Here is an 18,601-nt window from a genome sequence, read left to right as displayed (position 1 = left end):
CCATTCTTTCACACACAGTGGCAGGAAACTCCAGAAATCCTCTAGTGCTTCCGAAGGGGGGACTGGGAGAGAGGGAGAGGGAGGGGTCCATGGGCTTTGTGACGCCAGTACTCGGAGTCTCTCTCCCAGTACAGAAGCCATGCTGCTGGCTCTGGGGCTGCTGGTGCTGGTGTGGAGGCCTCTCGCTCTGTGTCGAGGTAAGAGCTGGGATTGAAGTGTGTTTCAGTGTCAGAGCTGGGGTTGATCACACTGGTGTGTCAGAGCTGGGATTGATCACACTGGTGTGTCAGAGCTGGGGTTGATCATGCTGGTGTGTCAGTGCTGGGGTTGATCACACTGGTGTGTCAGAGCTGGGATTGATCATGCTGGTGTGTCAGTGCTGGGGTTGATCATGCTGGTGTGTTTCAGTGTCAGTGCTGGGATTGATCATACTGGTGTGTTTCAGTGTCAGAGCTGGGATTGATCACACTGGTGTGTCAGAGCTGGGATTGATCATGCTGGTGTGTTTCAGTTTCAGAGCTGGGATTGATCATGCTGGTGTGTCAGTGCTGGGATTGATCATACTGGTGTGTTTCAGTGTCAGAGCTGGGATTGATCACACTGGTGTGTCAGAGCTGGGATTGATCATGCTGGTGTGTTTCAGTGTCAGAGCTGGGATTGATCACACTGGTGTGTTTCAGTGTCAGAGCTGGGATTGATCATACTGGTGTGTTTCAGTGTCAGAGCTGGGATTGATCACACTAGTGTGTTTCAGTGTCAGAGCTGGGGTTGATCATGCTGGTGTGTTTCAGTGTCAGAGCTGGGGTCGATCACACTGGTGTTTCAGTGCTGGGGTTGATCATGCTGGTGTGTCAGAGCTGGGATTGATCATGCTGGTGTGTCAGAGCTGGGATTGATCACACTGGTGTGTCAGAGCTGGGGTTGATCATGCTGGTGTGTCAGAGCTGGGATTGATCATGCTGGTGTGTCAGTGCTGGGGTTGATCACACTGGTGTGTTTCAGTGTCAGAGCTGGGATTGATCATACTGGTGTGTTTCAGTGTCAGAGCTGGGATTGATCATACTGGTGTGTTTCAGTGTCAGATCTAGGATTGAACACACTTGCACTGTCACAGTGCTGCTCTGTGCTACAGTACACTGCAGAAACTAGCGCGCTGGGCTATCACAGTGCTGCTCTGTGCTACAGTACACTGCAGAAACTAGCGCTCTGGGCTGTCACAGTGCTGCTCTGGGCTGTCACAGTGCTGCTCTGTGCTACAGTACACTGCAGAAACTAGCGCGCTGGGCTGTCACAGTGCTGCTCTGGGCTGTCACAGTGCTGCTCTGTGCTACAGTACACTGCAGAAACTAGCGCGCTGGGCTGTCACAGTGCTGCTCTGGGCTGTCACAGTGCTGCTCTGTGCTACAGTACACTGCAGAAACTAGCGCGCTGGGCTGTCACAGTGCTGCTCTGGGCTGTCACAGTGCTGCTCTGTGCTACAGTACACTGCAGAAACTAGCACGCTGGGCTGTCACAGTGCTGCTCTGTGCTACAGTACACTGCAGAAACTAGCGCGCTGGGCTGTCACAGTGCTGCTCTGGGCTGTCACAGTGCTGCTCTGTGCTACAGTACAATGCAGAAACTAGCGCGCTGGGCTGTCACAGTGCTGCTCTGTGCTACAGTACACGTATTGTATAGAAAGATGTCTCCGGTCAGCTGCTGCACCACACAATGTACCATGCTCTACTGCAGTTAAACCTTGTGTGAGCACACCTGCTCAGACCCATTGTCTCGCTCGCCGCGTCGCCACAGCAACGACCTTCAACCTCCCTGTTTCCCCCGTTTCCTGTCGCTGCTTGAATGTCCCGCAAACTTCCTGTTTGTGTGGGGCTGCTCACTTCCTGTTTCCTGCTCGGCTCGCGCCAGGGACACACCCTCCCAAACCAGAGGGAGGAAGAGAAAAATAAATCATATCGCAGACTCTGCCAAAAAATTATACACTACACACATCATCCGATCAGTGTGTCTGTATGAACCCCTCTCTCTCAGTGAAGTGTTAGTGTACTGGAGTGTCCAGTCAGTGTGTGTGTATGAACCCCTCTCTCTCTCAGTGCAGTGTTAGTGTACTGGAGTGTCCAGTCAGTGTGTGTGTATGAACCCCTCTCTCTCTCAGTGCAGTGTTCATGTACTGGAGTGTCCAGTCAGTGTGTGTGTGTGAACCCCTCTCTCTCTCAGTGCAGTGTTCATGTACTGGAGTGTCCAGTCAGTGTGTGTGTGTGAACCCCTCTCTCTCTCAGTGCAGTGTTCATGTACTGGAGTGTCCAGTCAGTGTGTCTGTATGAACCCCTCTCTCTCAGTGAAGTGTTAGTGTACTGGAGTGTCCAGTCAGTGTGTGTGTGTGAACCCCTCTCTCTCTCAGTGAAGTGTTAGTGTACTGGAGTGTCCAGTCAGTGTGTGTGTGTGAACCCCTCTCTCTCTCAGTGCAGTGTTCATGTACTGGAGTGTCCAGTCAGTGTGTCTGTATGAACCCCTCTCTCTCTCAGTGCAGTGTTCATGTACTGGAGTGTCCAGTCAGTGTGTCTGTATGAACCCCTCTCTCTCTCAGTGCAGTGTTCATGTACTGGAGTGTCCAGTCAGTGTGTCTGTATGAACCCCTCTCTCTCTCAGTGCAGTGTTCATGTACTGGAGTGTCCAGTCAGTGTGTCTGTATGAACCCCTCTCTCTCTCAGTGCAGTGTTCATGTACTGGAGTGTCCAGTCAGTGTGTGTGTATGAACCCCTCTCTCTCTCAGTGCAGTGTTCATGTACTGGAGTGTCCAGTCAGTGTGTCTGTATGAACCCCTCTCTCTCTCAGTGCAGTGTTCATGTACTGGAGCGCAGATGATGTTCTTGTGTCTTCCTCTGTCTGTACAGACCATGGCCACCCTCTGGTTGACCCCTGGGCGTATTGTCACCACTCTGTGGACTGCAAGTCAAAGTTCGCCGATGGCTCATGTAACAGAGAGTGCACAGACCCAGAGTGCCTGAGAGACGGCTTTGACTGTTTGCCAGACATAGGGGGAGCCTGCGAGTAAGACACTCCATACATTCCTGTCTATATTCATCTCTCTGTGTGAGGAGTGTCTCTGGGGTCTGTGTGAGGGTCTGGACTCCTCTCTCTGTGTGAGGAGTGTCTCTGGGGTCTGTGTGAGGGTCTGGACTCCTCTCTCTGTGTGAGGAGTGTCTCTGGGGTCTGTGTGGGGGTCTGGACTCCTCTCTCTGTGTGAGGAGTGTCTCTGGGGTCTGTGTGAGGGTCTGGACTCCTCTCTCTGTGTGAGGAGTGTCTCTGGGGTCTGTGTGAGGGTCTGGACTCCTCTCTCTGTGTGAGGAGTGTCTCTGGGGTTTGTGTGGGGGTCTGGACTCCTCTCTCTGTGTGAGGAGTGTCTCTGGGGTCTGTGTGAGGGTCTGGACTCCTCTCTCTGTGTGAGGAGTGTCTCTGGGGTCTGTGTGGGGGTCTGGACTCCTCTCTCTGTGTGAGGAGTGTCTCTGGGGTCTGTGTGAGGGTCTGGACTCCTCTCTCTGTGTGAGGAGTGTCTCTGGGGTCTGTGTGAGGGTCTGGACTCCTCTCTCTGTGTGAGGAGTGTCTCTGGGGTTTGTGTGGGGGTCTGGACTCCTCTCTCTGTGTGAGGAGTGTCTCTGGGGTCTGTGTGAGGGTCTGGGCTCCTCTCTGTGTGTGAGGAGTGTCTCTGGGGTCTGTGTGAGGGTCTGGACTCCTCTCTCTGTGTGAGGAGTGTCTCTGGGGTCTGTGTGAGGGTCTGGACTCCTCTCTCTGTGTGAGGAGTGTCTTGGTGTTCAATAGTTTCCATTTGACTGGTATCTATGGTGAATAAGAGGTTCTGTGTTCATATCTTTTGCTCCTGCTCTCTCTTCCTCCTCCAGTCCCAAGTACAGGAATTACTGTCAGGATCACTACAGCAACTCTCACTGTGAGCAGGGATGTAACAGCGCCCCCTGTGGCTGGGATGGCAGTGACTGCGTCTCGGGGCAGCAGCCAGTCTGGGCGGAAGGAACTTTACTCCTGCAGACCACTATCCCCACCTGGAAAATCCCACGGGAAAACACCACCCTGCTCTGGAATCTCAGCACCATCCTCAGAGCCCCCCTCAGACTGCGAGGGGCCGTGCCCTTTGACCCTGAGCAGGACCTCTTCTTGGTGAAGTCCAAGGAGCTGGCTGATCTCTCTCCCCACGCTGAGAACACAGTTCAAGGGTAACGTTCTGACATGGCCATCGCCGTTAGATCTTCTCGCCCGTGGGGTAGATGAGTTGTTCCATTCTTGTAACAGACTGTAAATTCTCTGTTAGGGTCTGTACTCGTCACCCTGTGTGAGGAGTGTCTCTGGGGTCTGTGTGAGGGTCTGGACTCCTCTCTCTGTGTGAGGAGTGTCTCTGGGGTCTGTGTGAGGGTCTGGACTCCTCTCTCTGTGTGAGGAGTGTCTCTGGGGTCTGTGTGAGGGTCTGGACTCCTCTCTCTGTGTGAGGAGTGTCTCTGGGGTCTGTGTGAGGGTCTGGACTCCTCTCTCTGTGTGAGGAGTGTCTCTGGGGTCTGTGTGAGGGTCTGGACTCCTCTCTCTGTGTGAGGAGTGCCTCTGGGGTCTGTGTGAGGGTCTGGACTCCTCTCTCTGTGTGAGGAGTGCCTCTGGGGTCTGTGTGAGGGTCCGGACTCCTCTCTCTGTGTGAGGAGTGTCTCTGGGGTCTGTGTGAGGGTCCGGACTCCTCTCTCTGTGTGAGGGGTGCCTCTGGGGTCTGTGTGAGGGTCCGGACTCCTCTCTCTGTGTGAGGAGTGCCTCTGGGGTCTGTGTGAGGGTCCGGACTCCTCCCTCTGTGTGAGGAGTGCCTCTGGGGTCTGTGTGAGGGTCCGGACTCCTCTCTCTGTGTGAGGAGTGTCTCTGGGGTCTGTGTGAGGGTCCGGACTCCTCTCTCTGTGTGAGGAGTGTCTCTGGGGTCTGTGTGAGGGTCCGGACTCCTCTCTCTGTGTGAGGAGTGTCTCTGGGGTCTGTGTGAGGGTCCGGACTCCTCTCTCTGTGTGAGGAGTGCCTCTGGGGTCTGTGTGAGGGTCCGGACTCCTCTCTCTGTGTGAGGAGTGTCTCTGGGGTCTGTGTGAGGGTCCGGACTCCTCTCTCTGTGTGAGGAGTGTCTCTGGGGTCTGTGTGAGGGTCCGGACTCCTCTCTCTGTGTGAGGAGTGTCTCTGGGGTCTGTGTGAGGGTCCGGACTCCTCTCTCTGTGTGAGGGGTGTCTCTGGGGTCTGTGTGAGGGTCCGGACTCCTCTCTCTGTGTGAGGGGTGTCTCTGGGGTCTGTGTGAGGGTCTGGACTCCTCTCTCTGTGTGAGGGGTGTCTCTGGGGTCTGTGTGAGGGTCTGGACTCCTCTCTCTGTGTGAGGAGTGTCTCTGGGGTCTGTGTGAGGGTCTGGACTCCCCTCTCTGTTTGAGGAGTGTCTCTGGGGTCTGTGTGAGGGTCTGGACTCCTCTCTCTGTGTGAGGAGTGTCTCTGGGGTCTGTGTGAGGGTCTGGACTCCTCTCTCTGTGTGAGGAGTGTCTCTGGGGTCTGTGTGAGGGTCTGGACTCCTCTCTCTGTGTGAGGAGTGTCTCTGGGGTCTGTGTGAGGGTCTGGACTCCTCTCTCTGTGTGAGGAGTGTCTCTGGGGTCTGTGTGAGGGTCTGGACTCCTCTCTCTGTGTGAGGAGTGTCTCTGGGGTCTGTGTGAGGGTCTGGACTCCTCTCTCTGTGTGAGGAGTGCCTCTGGGGTCTGTGTGAGGGTCTGGACTCCTCTCTCTGTGTGAGGAGTGCCTCTGGGGTCTGTGTGAGGGTCCGGACTCCTCTCTCTGTGTGAGGAGTGTCTCTGGGGTCTGTGTGAGGGTCCGGACTCCTCTCTCTGTGTGAGGGGTGCCTCTGGGGTCTGTGTGAGGGTCCGGACTCCTCTCTCTGTGTGAGGAGTGCCTCTGGGGTCTGTGTGAGGGTCCGGACTCCTCCCTCTGTGTGAGGAGTGCCTCTGGGGTCTGTGTGAGGGTCCGGACTCCTCTCTCTGTGTGAGGAGTGTCTCTGGGGTCTGTGTGAGGGTCCGGACTCCTCTCTCTGTGTGAGGAGTGTCTCTGGGGTCTGTGTGAGGGTCCGGACTCCTCTCTCTGTGTGAGGAGTGTCTCTGGGGTCTGTGTGAGGGTCCGGACTCCTCTCTCTGTGTGAGGAGTGCCTCTGGGGTCTGTGTGAGGGTCCGGACTCCTCTCTCTGTGTGAGGAGTGTCTCTGGGGTCTGTGTGAGGGTCCGGACTCCTCTCTCTGTGTGAGGAGTGTCTCTGGGGTCTGTGTGAGGGTCCGGACTCCTCTCTCTGTGTGAGGAGTGTCTCTGGGGTCTGTGTGAGGGTCCGGACTCCTCTCTCTGTGTGAGGGGTGTCTCTGGGGTCTGTGTGAGGGTCCGGACTCCTCTCTCTGTGTGAGGGGTGTCTCTGGGGTCTGTGTGAGGGTCTGGACTCCTCTCTCTGTGTGAGGGGTGTCTCTGGGGTCTGTGTGAGGGTCTGGACTCCTCTCTCTGTGTGAGGAGTGTCTCTGGGGTCTGTGTGAGGGTCTGGACTCCCCTCTCTGTTTGAGGAGTGTCTCTGGGGTCTGTGTGAGGGTCTGGACTCCTCTCTCTGTGTGAGGAGTGTCTCTGGGGTCTGTGTGAGGGTCTGGACTCCTCTCTCTGTGTGAGGAGTGTCTCTGGGGTCTGTGTGAGGGTCCGGACTCCTCTCTCTGTGTGAGGGGTGTCTCTGGGGTCTGTGTGAGGGTCCGGACTCCTCTCTCTGTGTGAGGGGTGTCTCTGGGGTCTGTGTGAGGGTCTGGACTCCTCTCTCTGTGTGAGGGGTGTCTCTGGGGTCTGTGTGAGGGTCTGGACTCCTCTCTCTGTGTGAGGAGTGTCTCTGGGGTCTGTGTGAGGGTCTGGACTCCCCTCTCTGTTTGAGGAGTGTCTCTGGGGTCTGTGTGAGGGTCTGGACTCCTCTCTCTGTGTGAGGAGTGTCTCTGGGGTCTGTGTGAGGGTCTGGACTCCTCTCTCTGTGTGAGGAGTGTCTCTGGGGTCTGTGTGAGGGTCTGGACTCCTCTCTCTGTGTGAGGAGTGTCTCTGGGGTCTGGACTCGTCTCTGTGTCTCTGTCCCTCTCGCCCCCAGGTCGGTCCTGCTCCTGCAGGTGGACAACCGGCCGTGCTCTGCGCGCCCCTCGTCCTGCCTGCCCTCGGCCCTGCTGGCCGCCAGCTTCCTGCGGGCCGCGCAGCGGGTGGCGCCGCGGCTGCCGGGGTGCGTGGTGGCGGTGCGGGGCGTGCCGGAGGAGCTGGGAGAGAGAGGTAGCCTGGCCCCGGGTGAGAGGGTGGGGGGGCCGCGCCGAGCCGGGGAGCCCTGGGTTACGAGTGTCCCCCCGTCTCCCCAGATCCCCCCCCCGCCCCCCTGCCCTGGCTGTGGGCGGCGGCCGGCGCGGCGGCGGTGGCGGTCGGCGTGGCGGCGGTCGCCGTGGCGATGAGGGCGCGGGCGCGGCGCGGGCTGCGGAGGGGCGCGGCGGCGGCGGCGGCGGCGGCGGACAGCGAGCAGCAGGGGGAGCCCCGGGCGCCCCGCTGCCAGGCCCAGCCCCTGCGCCCCGAGAGGGAGAGGAGGAAGAGGGGGCAGGAGGCCGGGAAGAGGAGGCGGGAGCCGCTGGGAGAGGACGCCATCCGTCTGCGGTGAGGAAGAGCCTCCTCATCTTCATCGCCACCTTCACTTTCACCATCCGCATCGTCATCATCTTCATCATCATCCTCTCAGTCTTCGTCATCTTCACTTTCACCATCCGCATCCTCATCATCTTCATCACCTCTTCATCTTCATCATCATCCTCTCAGTCTTCGTCATCTTCACTTTCACCATCCGCATCGTCATCATCTTCATCGCCTCCTCATCTTCATCGTCATCCTCTCAGTCTTCGTCACCTTCACTTTCACCATCCACATCGTCATCATCTTCATCGCCTCCTCATCTTCATCGCCATCCTCTCAGTCTTCGTCATCTTCACTTTCACCATCCGCATTGTCATCATCTTCATCTTCATCGTCATGTTCATCTTCTGCCTTTTGCCTGTCTTTGTGCTCTTCATCATCGTGACTCTCAGTGGGGTGCGTGAGTTCAGGGGTGCCCCTGTGTGCAGGGGTGTGTGTGAGTTCAGGGGTGTGTGAGTTCAGGGGTGCCCCTGTGTGCAGGGGTGCGTGAGTTCAGGGGTGCCCCTGTGTGCAGGGGTGTGTGTGTGTGCAGGGGTGCGTGAGTTCAGGGGTGCGTGTGTGTGCAGGGGTGTGTAGGTTCAGGGGTGTGTGAGTTCAGGGGTGCCCCTGTGTGCAGGGGTGCGTGTGTCTGCAGGGGTGTGTGAGTTCAGGGGTGCCCCTGTGTGCAGGGGTGCGTGAGTTCAGGGGTGCCCCTGTGTGCAGGGGTGTGTAGGTTCAGGGGTGTGTGAGTTCAGGGGTGCCCCTGTGTGCAGGGGTGCGTGAGTTCAGGGGTGCCCCTGTGTGCAGGGGTGCGTGTGTGTGCAGGGGTGTGTGAGTTCAGGGGTGCCCCTGTGTTCAGGGGTGCGTGAGTTCAGGGGTGCCCCTGTGTGCAGGGGTGTGTGAGTTCAGGGGTGCGTGAGTTCAGGGGTGCCCGTGTCCGCAGGCCTCTGACCCGGGACGCGGACTGCGGCGGCGACACCGACGGTTCCCACAGTTCCCTGCAGGAGGCGGGGCCGGCCGGCAGGAAGTGGGTCTGCAGGCAGGAAGACGAGTCGATCCGGGACCACCGACCCCAGGAGCACATGCACTTCCAGGCCTCGGGTACGAGGGCCGACTCTCCGTCACGCTCGAACCCGGAGCGCGTCTGACGGGCTGCCTGGTGGGAGAGAGACATTGGGCCAACACTGAATGAACTACATTAGATCCGTTAACTCTTAATGAACGATTAAAGACTCGGGGAGATAAATGAGCTAATTAAGTCTTAATGAACGATTAAAGACTCAGGGGGGAGATAAATTAGCTAATTAAGTCTTAATGAACGATTAAAGACTCAGGGGGGAGATAAATGAGCTAATTAAGTCTTAATGAACGATTAAAGACTCAGGGGGAGATAAATGAGCTAATTAAGTCTTAATGAACGATTAAAGACTCAGGGGGAGATAAATGAGCTAATTAAGTCTTAATGAACGATTAAAGACTCAGGGGGGAGATAAATGAGCTAATTAAGTCTTAATGAACGATTAAAGACTAAGGGGGAGATAAATGAGCTAATTAAGTCTTAATGAACGATTAAAGACTCGGGGAGATAAATGAGCTAATTAAGTCTTAATGAACGATTAAAGACTCGGGAGGGGAGATAAATGAGCTAATTAAGTCTTAATGAACGATTAAAGACTCAGGGGGAGATAAATGAGCTAATTAAGTCTTAATGAACGATTAAAGGCTGGAGGGGTTAGATAACAGGTCCAGTGAAGCTCCGTTGCTCTGGAAACCGCTGAGCTGTGGGCCCCTGGGGACCCCTGAGCTGAGCAGCGCCATGCTGCCGCCCGACCCTGACCTTTGACCTCCTGCTCCCCCTACAGGCTGGGACGGGAACTGCAGCTCTCCGCTCAGGACTCTGGGGCAGGTGAGTCTGCAGGCCGAGCCGCTTGACCCCACAGGTCTGCTGCTAGAACACTGGGACCTCAGACAGCCCAGCCCTGTGGTTGAAGCCGATACCCTGGCTTCTCTCAGGACACAGCTGGGTGAGCTCCTCCAGTCAGGACAGGAGGCTCTTCTGTACACAGAGGGGGGTGGGGGTGGGGAACAGGCTGCCCTGCCCTGTGGTTGAAGCCGATACCCTGGGGCTGCTCTCCAGACACAGCTGGGTGAGCTCCTCCAGTCAGGACAGGAGGCTGTACTGTACACAGAGAGGGGTGGAGGTGGGGAACAAGCTGCCCAGCCCTGTGGTTGAAGCCGATACCCTGGCTTCTCTCCAGACACAGCTGGGTGAGCTCCTCTAGTCAGGACAGGAGGCTCTTCTGTACACAGAGGGGGGTGGGGGTGGGGAACAAGCTGCCCAGCCCTGTGGTTGAAGCCGATACCCTGGCTTCTCTCCAGACACAGCTGGGTGAGCTCCTCCAGTCAGGACAGGAGGCTCTACTGTACACAGAGGGGGGTGGGGGTGGGGAACAGGCTGCCCAGCCCTGTGGTTGAAGCCGATACCCTGGCTTCTCTCCAGACACAGCTGGGTGAGCTCCTCCAGTCAGGACAAGAGGCTCTACTGTACACAGAGGGGGGTGGGGGTGGGGAACAGGCTGCCCAGCCCTGTGGTTGAAGCCGATACCCTGGCTTCTCTCCAGACACAGCTGGGTGAGCTCCTCCAGTCAGGACAGGAGGCTCTTCTGTACACAGAGGGGGGTGGGGGTGGGGAACAGGCTGCCCAGCCCTGTGGTTGAAGCCGATACCCTGATCACCGGTCCGGCTGTCCTCCTGGTGTAACAGGACTGGACCTGAACCACCGGTCCAGCTCTGCTCTGTTGTCACACTGATCTGGGAGTGTGCTTATCTGTCTTTCAGTCGGCCCCGGTGCAGTGGTGCGGTCCGGATGGCACCGTGGTTCTGATCCGGGCAGTGAAGAGTGGGCTGGACCGAGTGGTACTGGAGCTGCTCAGGGCTGGGGTGCCAGTCAACAACACGGACCACACTGGTACTGAACCCTGAGCTCCTGCCTGCCCTGACCCTCACCCCACCCTCAGCCCTCAGCCCTCACCCCTAACCTCTAACCCCTAACCTCTATCCCCTAAAACTCACCCTCACCCCTCACCCCTCACCCCTCACCTCTCACCTCTAACCCCTAACCCCTAACCCCTAACCTCTATCCCCTAAAACTCACCCTAACCCCTAACCCCTAACCTCTATCCCCTAAAACTCACCCTAACCCCTAACCCCTAACCTCTATCCCCTAAAACTCACCCTAACCACTAACCCGTAACCCCTAACATCTGACCCCTAACCCCTAACCCCTCACCCCTAACCCCTAACCCTCACCCCTGACCTCTAAGTGTACCAGCCCCTCCTCTCTCTCTCTCTCTCTCAGGCAGGTCTGCTCTCCACTGGGCATGCTCAGTCAACAACCTCTCCCTGGCTCAGACCCTGATCCGCTACGGGGCTGCCATCGACCTGCAGGACGTCAAGGTAACCGCGCCGGCCCGGACCCCCGCCCCCCCGGCCCCCCGGCCCCCCCCCCCGAGGCAGGGCGTGACCGGCCCGCTGTCCCCCCGCAGGGCGAGACGCCCCTCCTGCTCTCCGCCCAGCTCGGCTGCCACGACGCCGCCCGCCTGCTGCTCCTGCAGGGCGCCGACCCCGAGCTGAAGGACCGCCGCGGCCGCAGCCCCCTGGACCTGCTGCTGGCGCACCCCGGCCCCCCCCGCCACCACCACGCCGCCCCACAGGGCCTGCCCGGGAGGAGCGCCTCCTTCTCGGGGGTCATAGGTCACCGGGGGTCCCCCCTCCACCCCAGGTACAGTGAGGGACGGGGGGCTCTTCTGTACGCAGAGGGGGGTGGGGGTGGGGAACAGGCTGGGTGAGCTCCTCCAGTCAGGACAGGAGGCTCTTCTGTACACAGAGGGGGGTGGGGGTGGGGAACAGGCTGCCCAGCCCTGTGGTTGAAGCCGATACCCTGGCTTCTCTCCAGACACAGCTGGGTGAGCTCCTCCAGTCAGGACAGGAGGCTCTGCTGTACACAGAGAGGGGTGGGGGTGGGGAACAGGCTGCCCAGCCCCGCTGTTGAAGCCAATACCCTGGCTTCTCTCCAGACACAGCTGGGTGAGCTCCTCCAATCAGGACAGGAGGCTCTACTGTACACAGAGAGGGGTGGGGGCGGGGAACAAGCTGCCCAGCCCTGTAGTTGAAGCCGATACCCTGGCTTCTCTCCAGACACAGCTGGGTGAGCTCCTCCAGTCAGGACAGGAGGCTCTACTGTACACAGAGGGGGGTGGGGGTGGGGAACAAGCTGCCCAGCCCTGTGGTTGAAGCCGATACCCTGGCTTTTTCCAGACACAGCTGGGTGAGCTCCTCCAGTCAGGACAGGAGGCTCTTCTGTACACAGAGGGGGGTGGGGGTGGGGAACAAGCTGGGTGAGCTCCTCCAGTCAGGACAGGAGGCTCTGCTGTACACAGAGGGGGGTGGGGGTGGGGAACAAGCTGCCCAGCCCTGTGGTTGAAGCCGATACCCTGGCTTCTCTCCAGACACAGCTGGGTGAGCTCCTCCAGTCAGGACAGGAGGCTCTTCTGTACACAGAGGGGGGTGGGGGTGGGGAACAAGCTGCCCAGCCCTGTGGTTGAAGCCGATACCCTGGCTTCTCTCCAGACACAGCTGGGTGAGCTCCTCCAGTCAGGACAGGAGGCTCTGCTGTACACAGAGGGGGGTGAGGGTGGGGAACAGGCGTCTCCCTCCCTCTCTGACAGAGCCTCTCACTCTTCCTCCTCTCTCCAGCGACTGGCCGGCGGCGGCCGCGCGAGGGGGGTGGTCCCCCCCGCAGCCCTGGGCCCCCCCCCCCCCGCCCTTCCAGTCCGTCACCGCCCTGGTGTCTCCCCGGATCCTCGGCCGCCCCTCCCGGCCAATCAGCACGCTGCAGGAAGTGACGTCGGAGGCGGAGGCGGAGGAGGAGGAGCCTCACGCCGGGCCCCCCCCCCAGCCCGCCCCCCGGCAGAGGTCGTTCTCCTGCACCCAGCATGCCCTGCGCCGGCCCAGCGCCGCCCCACCGGGGCCCGCGGAGCCCGCCCCCGCGGGGAAGGGAGCCAATGAGACCGCGGGGAGCGCCGCCTCAGGCCCCGCCCCACCGCGCCTCAGCCAATCAGAGTCCGGCTCAGCTCCGGACTGCCCAGGAAAGGGCCAATCAGACTCCAGGACGGAGAAGGACAGGAGCTGTAGACCCAAACCGCAGAGCGAGAAAATGAAACAGGATCTCAGTGTGTCTGTGGGAGCAACTAATACAGCACTGTGAGAGAGAGAGACACTCCAGTACACTGACACTGCACTGAGAGAGAGGGGGGTTCATACACACACACTGACTGGACACTCCAGTACATGAACACTGCACTGAGAGAGAGAGGGGTTCATACACACACACTGACTGGACACTCCAGTACATGAACACTGCACTGAGAGAGAGAGGGGTTCATACACACACACTGACTGGACACTCCAGTACATGAACACTGCACTGAGAGAGAGAGGGGTTCACACACACACACTGACTGGACACTCCAGTACATGAACACTGCACTGAGAGAGAGAGGGGTTCACACACACACACTGACTGGACACTCCAGTACATGAACACTGCACTGAGAGAGAGAGGGGTTCACACACACACCCTGACTGGACACTCCAGTACATGAACACTGCACTGAGAGAGAGAGAGGGGTTCATACAGACACACTGACTGGACACTCCAGTACATGAACACTGCACTGAGAGAGAGAGGGGTTCATACACACACACTGACTGGACACTCCAGTACATGAACACTGCACTGAGAGAGAGAGGGGTTCACACACACACCCTGACTGGACACTCCAGTACATGAACACTGCACTGAGAGAGAGAGAGGGGTTCATACAGACACACTGACTGGACACTCCAGTACATGAACACTGCACTGAGAGAGAGAGGGGTTCATACAGACACACTGACTGGACACTCCAGTACATGAACACTGCACTGAGAGAGAGAGGGGTTCATACAGACACACTGACTGGACACTCCAGTACATGAACACTGCACTGAGAGAGAGGGGTTCATACAGACACACTGACTGGACACTCCAGTACATGAACACTGCACTGAGAGAGAGAGGGGTTCATACAGACACACTGACTGGACACTCCAGTACATGAACACTGCACTGAGAGAGAGAGGGGTTCACACAGACACACTGACTGGACACTCCAGTACATGAACACTGCACTGAGAGAGAGAGGGGTTCATACAGACACACTGACTGGACACTCCAGTACATGAACACTGCACTGAGAGAGAGAGGGGTTCATACACACACACTGACTGTGTTAAAAGAGATATTAAATTAGTGGTTCATACAGGCATTGAACACAAATGGTAATTTTAATCACAGTATAAATAGCTTATTTATTGTTATTTTTTACCATTACCTGTTCATCAGTAAAATACCATTAAAAACCACTTCTTAAAGCGATCTTTGTGTTCCCTGGTTGATTTCTGAATTGTTCAGAGTTTCAAAGACATACAGTCATCAAGAAGGTTAACTGGGATTATAATCAGACTCCAATGTCACTGACGGGGCAGTCTGAGACTCTGCAGTCTCTCTGCGGCCAGGCGGTGCTGGAGCGCCCTCCTGTGGACACTGTGAGTCAGGACAGCCTGCGCCGGGAGCCGCGGTCAGGGGGAGAATCGCGGTGCTGTATTTTTACCCTGATCTCCCTGGGCTCTACTGCACTGTACTGTGTTTTTACCCTGATCTCACTGGGCTGTACTGCACTGTACTGTGTTTTTACCCTGATCTCACTGGGCTGTACTACACTGTACTGTGTTTTTACTCTGATATCACTGGGTTCTACTGTGCTGTACTGTGTTTTTACCCTGATCTCGCTGGGCTGTACTGCGCTGTACTGTGTTTTTACCGTGACACAGCAGTCTGAGACTCTGCAGGCTTTCGGATCAAGGGGACATCTCTCTGCCGTCCTGTCCTCCGGTGACCGGCTCTCTCGACAGACGCGCTCCCTCCTCTGGACCGACTCCGGGAAATCAGGTGGTTTCTGTTACTGTGGGGACTCAGGCTGCCCTCTGCTGTCCATCCGCTGGAACTGCAGCCTCTCTGCGGCCAGGCGGTGCTGGAGCGCCCTCCTGTGGACACTGTGAGTCAGGACAGCCTGCGCCGAGAGCCGCGGTGCTGGAGCGCCCTCCTGTGGACACTGTGAGTCAGGACAGCCTGCGCCGTGAGCCGCGGTCTGGGGGAGAATCGCGGTGCTGTATTTTTACCCTGATCACACTGGGCTGTACTGCACTGTACTGTGTTTTTACCCTGATCTCACTGGGCTCTACTGCACTGTACTGTGTTTTTACTCTGATCTCACAGGGCTCTACTGCACTGTACTGTGTTTTTACCCTGATCTCGCTGGGCTCTACTGCACTGTACTGTGTTTTTACCCTGAAGTCACTGGGCTGTACTGAGTTTTTACCCTGATCTCACTGGGCTCTACTGCACTGTATTGTGTTTTTACCCTGATCTCACTGGGCTCTACTGTGTTTTTACGCTGATCTCACTGGGCTGTACTGTGTTTTTACCCTGATCTCACTGGGCTCTACTGCACTGTACTGTGTTTTTACCCTGATCTCACTGGGCTGTACTGTGTTTTTACACTGATCTCACTGGGCTGTACTATGTTTTTACCCCTCTCTCACTGGGCTCTACTGCACTGTACTGTGTTTTTACCCTGAAGTCACTGGGCTGTACTGAGTTTTTACCCTGATCACACTGGGCTCTACTGCACTGTACTGTGTTTTTACTCTGATCTCACTGGGCTCTACTGTGCTGTACTGTGTTTTTACCCTGATCTCGCTGGCCTGTATTGCGCTGTACTGTGATTTTACCCTGATCTCACTGATGCTAGAGCGCCCTCCTGTGGACACTGTGAGTCAAGACAGCCTGCGCCGTGAGCCGCGGTCTGGGGGAGAATCGCGGTGCTGTATTTTTACCCTGATCTTACTGGGCTCTACTGTGTTTTTACCCTGATCTCACTGGGCTTTACTGCACTGTACTGTGTTTTTACCCTGATCTTACTGGGCTGTACTGTGTTTTTACGCTGATCTCACTGGGCTGTAGTGCACTGTACTGTGTTTTTACCCTGATCACACTGGGCTGTACTGCACTGTACTGTGTTTTTACCCTGATCTCACTGGGCTCTACTGCACTGTACTGTGTTTTTACTCTGATCTCACAGGGCTCTACTGCACTGTACTGTGTTTTTACCCTGATCTCGCTGGGCTGTACTGCGCTGTACTGTGATTTTACCCTGATCTCACTGATGCTAGAGCGCCCTCCTGTGAACACTGTGAGTCAGGACAGCCTGCGCCGTGAGCCGCGGTCTGGGGGAGAATCGCGGTGCTGTATTTTTACCCTGATCTCCCTGGGCTCTACTGCACTGTACTGTGTTTTTACCCTGATCTCACTGGGCTGTACTGCACTGTACTGTGTTTTTACCCTGATCTCACTGGCTGTACTGCGCTATACTGTGTTTTTACCCTGATCTCACTGGGCTCTACTGTACTGTACTGTGTTTTTACCCCTCTCTCACTGGGCTCTACTGCACTGTACTGTGTTTTTACCCTGATCTCACTGGGCTTTACTGCACTGTACTGTGCTTTTACCCTGATCTCACGTAGCTGTAGTGCGCTATACTGTGTTTTTACCCTGATCTCACTGGGCTCTACTGCACTGTACTGTGTTTTTACCCTGATCTCACTGGGCTGTACTGCACTGTACTGTGTTTTTACCCTGATCTCACTGGGCTCTACTGCGCTGTCCTACGTTTTTACCCTGATCTCACTGGGCTCTACTGCACTGTCCTGTGTTTTTACCCCTCTCTCACTGGGCTCTACTGCACTGTACTGTGTTTTTACCCTGATCTCACTGGGCTGTACTACACTGTACTGTGTTTTTACCCTGATCTCGCTGGGCTCTACTACACTGTACTGTGTTTTTACCCTGATCTCACTGGGCTCTACTGCGCTGTACTGTGTTTTTACCCTGATCTCACTGGGCTCTACTGCGCTGTACTGTGTTTTTACCCTGATCTCACTGGGCTCTACTGCACTGTACTGTATTTTTACCCTGATCTCGCCGGGCTCTACTGCACTGTACTGTGTTTTTACCCCTCTCTCACTGGGCTCTACTGCACTGTACTGTGTTTTTACGCTGATCTCACTGGGCTCTACTGCACTGTACTGTGATTTTACCCTGATCTCACTGGTGCTGGAGCGCCCTCCTGTGGACACTGTGAGTCATGACAGCCTGCGCCGTGAGCCGCGGTGCTAGAGCGCCCTCCTGTGGACACTGTGAGTCAGGACAGCCTGCGCCGTGAGCCGCGGTGCTGGAGCGCCCTCCTGTGGACACTGTGAGTCAGGACAGTCTGCGCCGAGAGCCGCGGTCTGGGGGAGAATCGCGGTGCTGTATTTTTACCCTGATCTTACTGGGCTGTACTGCGCTGTACTGTGTTTTTACCCTGATCTCACTGGGCTCTACTGCGCTGTACTGTGTTTTTATCCTGATCTCACTGGGCTGTACTCCGCTGTACTGTGTTTTTACCCCTCTCTCACTGGGCTTTACTGCACTGTACTGTGTTTTTACTCTGATCTCACTGGGCTGTACTGTGTTTTTACGCTGATCTCACTGGGCTGTACTGTGTTTTTACCCTGATCTCACTGGGCTCTACTGCACTGTACTGTGTTTTTACCCTGAAGTCACTGGGCTGTACTGAGTTTTTACCCTGATCTTACTGGGCTCTACGGCACTGTACTGTGTTTTTACCCTGATCTCACTGATGCTAGAGCGCCCTCCTGTGGACACTGTGAGTCATGACAGCCTGCGCCGTGAGCCGCGGTCTGGGGGAGAATCGCGGTGCTGTATTTTTACTCTGATCTCACTGGGCTCTACTGTGCTGTACTGTGTTTTTACCCTGATCTCACTGGGCTCAACTGTACTGTACTGTGTTTTTACCCTGATCTCACTGGGCTCTACTGCACTGTACTGTGATTTTACCCTGATCTCACTGGTGCTGGAGCGCCCTCCTGTGGACACTGTGAGTCATGACAGCCTGCGCCGTGAGCCGCGGTGCTAGAGCGCCCTCCTGTGGACACTGTGAGTCAGGACAGCCTGCGCCGTGAGCCGCGGTGCTGGAGCGCCCTCCTGTGGACACTGTGAGTCAGGACAGTCTGCGCCGAGAGCCGCGGTCTGGGGGAGAATCGCGGTGCTGTATTTTTACGCTGATCTCACTGGGCTATACTGTACTGTACTGTGTTTTTACCCCGCTCTCACTGGGCTGTACTGTGTTTTTACCCCACTCTCACTGGGCTGTACTGTGTTTTTACTCCGCTCTCTCTGGGCTGTACTGTGTTTTTACCCTGCTCTCACTGGGCTGTACTGTGTTTTTACCCCACTCTCACTGTACTGTACTGTGTTTTTACCCCAATCTCTCTGGGCTGTACTGTGTTTTTACCCTGCTCTCACTGGGCTGTACTGTGTTTTTACCCTGCTCTCACTGGGCTGTACTGTGTTTTTACCCTTCTCTCTCTGGGCTGTACTGTGTTTTTACCCCAATCTCTCTGGGCTGTACTGTGTTTTTACCCTGCTCTCTCTGGGCTGTACTGTGTTTTTACCCCACTCTATCTGGGCTGTACTGTGTTTTTACCCCAATCTCTCTGGGCTGTACTGTGTTTTTACCCTGCTCTATCTGGGCTGTACTGTGTTTTTACCCCACTCTCACTGGGCTGTACTGTGTTTTTACCCTGATCTCACTGGGCTGTATTGCGCTGTACTGTGTTTTTACCCCGCTCTTTCTGGGCTGTACTCTGTTTTTAACCTGCTCTATCTGGGAA

General features: G+C 56.4%; 2 protein-coding genes across 2 annotated transcripts in view; one reads left to right on the top strand and one right to left on the bottom strand.

Annotated features, from left to right (window-relative positions):
* Window positions 1-18,601, bottom strand: part of psmb12 (proteasome 20S subunit beta 12) — an 88,981-nt gene that overhangs the window by 59,200 nt on the left and 11,180 nt on the right. The gene's annotated exons all lie outside the window — the stretch shown is intronic.
* Window positions 94-13,081, top strand: notchl (notch receptor, like). Its single transcript, XM_069198974.1, has 11 exons — window positions 94-197; window positions 2,892-3,048; window positions 3,897-4,226; window positions 7,152-7,324; window positions 7,408-7,693; window positions 8,649-8,806; window positions 9,568-9,611; window positions 10,544-10,673; window positions 11,064-11,161; window positions 11,251-11,486; window positions 12,461-13,081. Exons 1-11 carry the CDS (start codon window positions 140-142, stop codon window positions 12,969-12,971), a joined length of 2,181 nt encoding a protein of 726 aa, XP_069055075.1. The 5' UTR covers window positions 94-139; the 3' UTR covers window positions 12,972-13,081.

The sequence above is a fragment of the Lepisosteus oculatus genome, chromosome 14, assembly GCF_040954835.1.
Source record: "Lepisosteus oculatus isolate fLepOcu1 chromosome 14, fLepOcu1.hap2, whole genome shotgun sequence".
Taxonomy (NCBI): Eukaryota; Metazoa; Chordata; class Actinopteri; order Semionotiformes; family Lepisosteidae; genus Lepisosteus; species Lepisosteus oculatus.
The sequence above is the reverse complement of the archived record's forward strand: the minus strand, read 5'-3'. Positions and strand labels throughout refer to the sequence as shown.

What these genes read in the sequence shown, in the direction of transcription:
- notchl (XM_069198974.1), top strand. Translation starts at nt 140, where the DNA reads ATGCTGCTGGCTCTGGGGCTGCTGGTGCTGGTGTGGAGGCCTCTCGCT. An exon ending in GGAGGAGCTGGGAGAGAGAG is followed by an intron (nt 7,325 to 7,407) that starts GTAGCCTGGCCC and finishes CCGTCTCCCCAG; the next exon opens with ATCCCCCCCCCGCCCCCCTG. An exon ending in CATGCACTTCCAGGCCTCGG is followed by an intron (nt 8,807 to 9,567) that starts GTACGAGGGCCG and finishes CTCCCCCTACAG; the next exon opens with GCTGGGACGGGAACTGCAGC.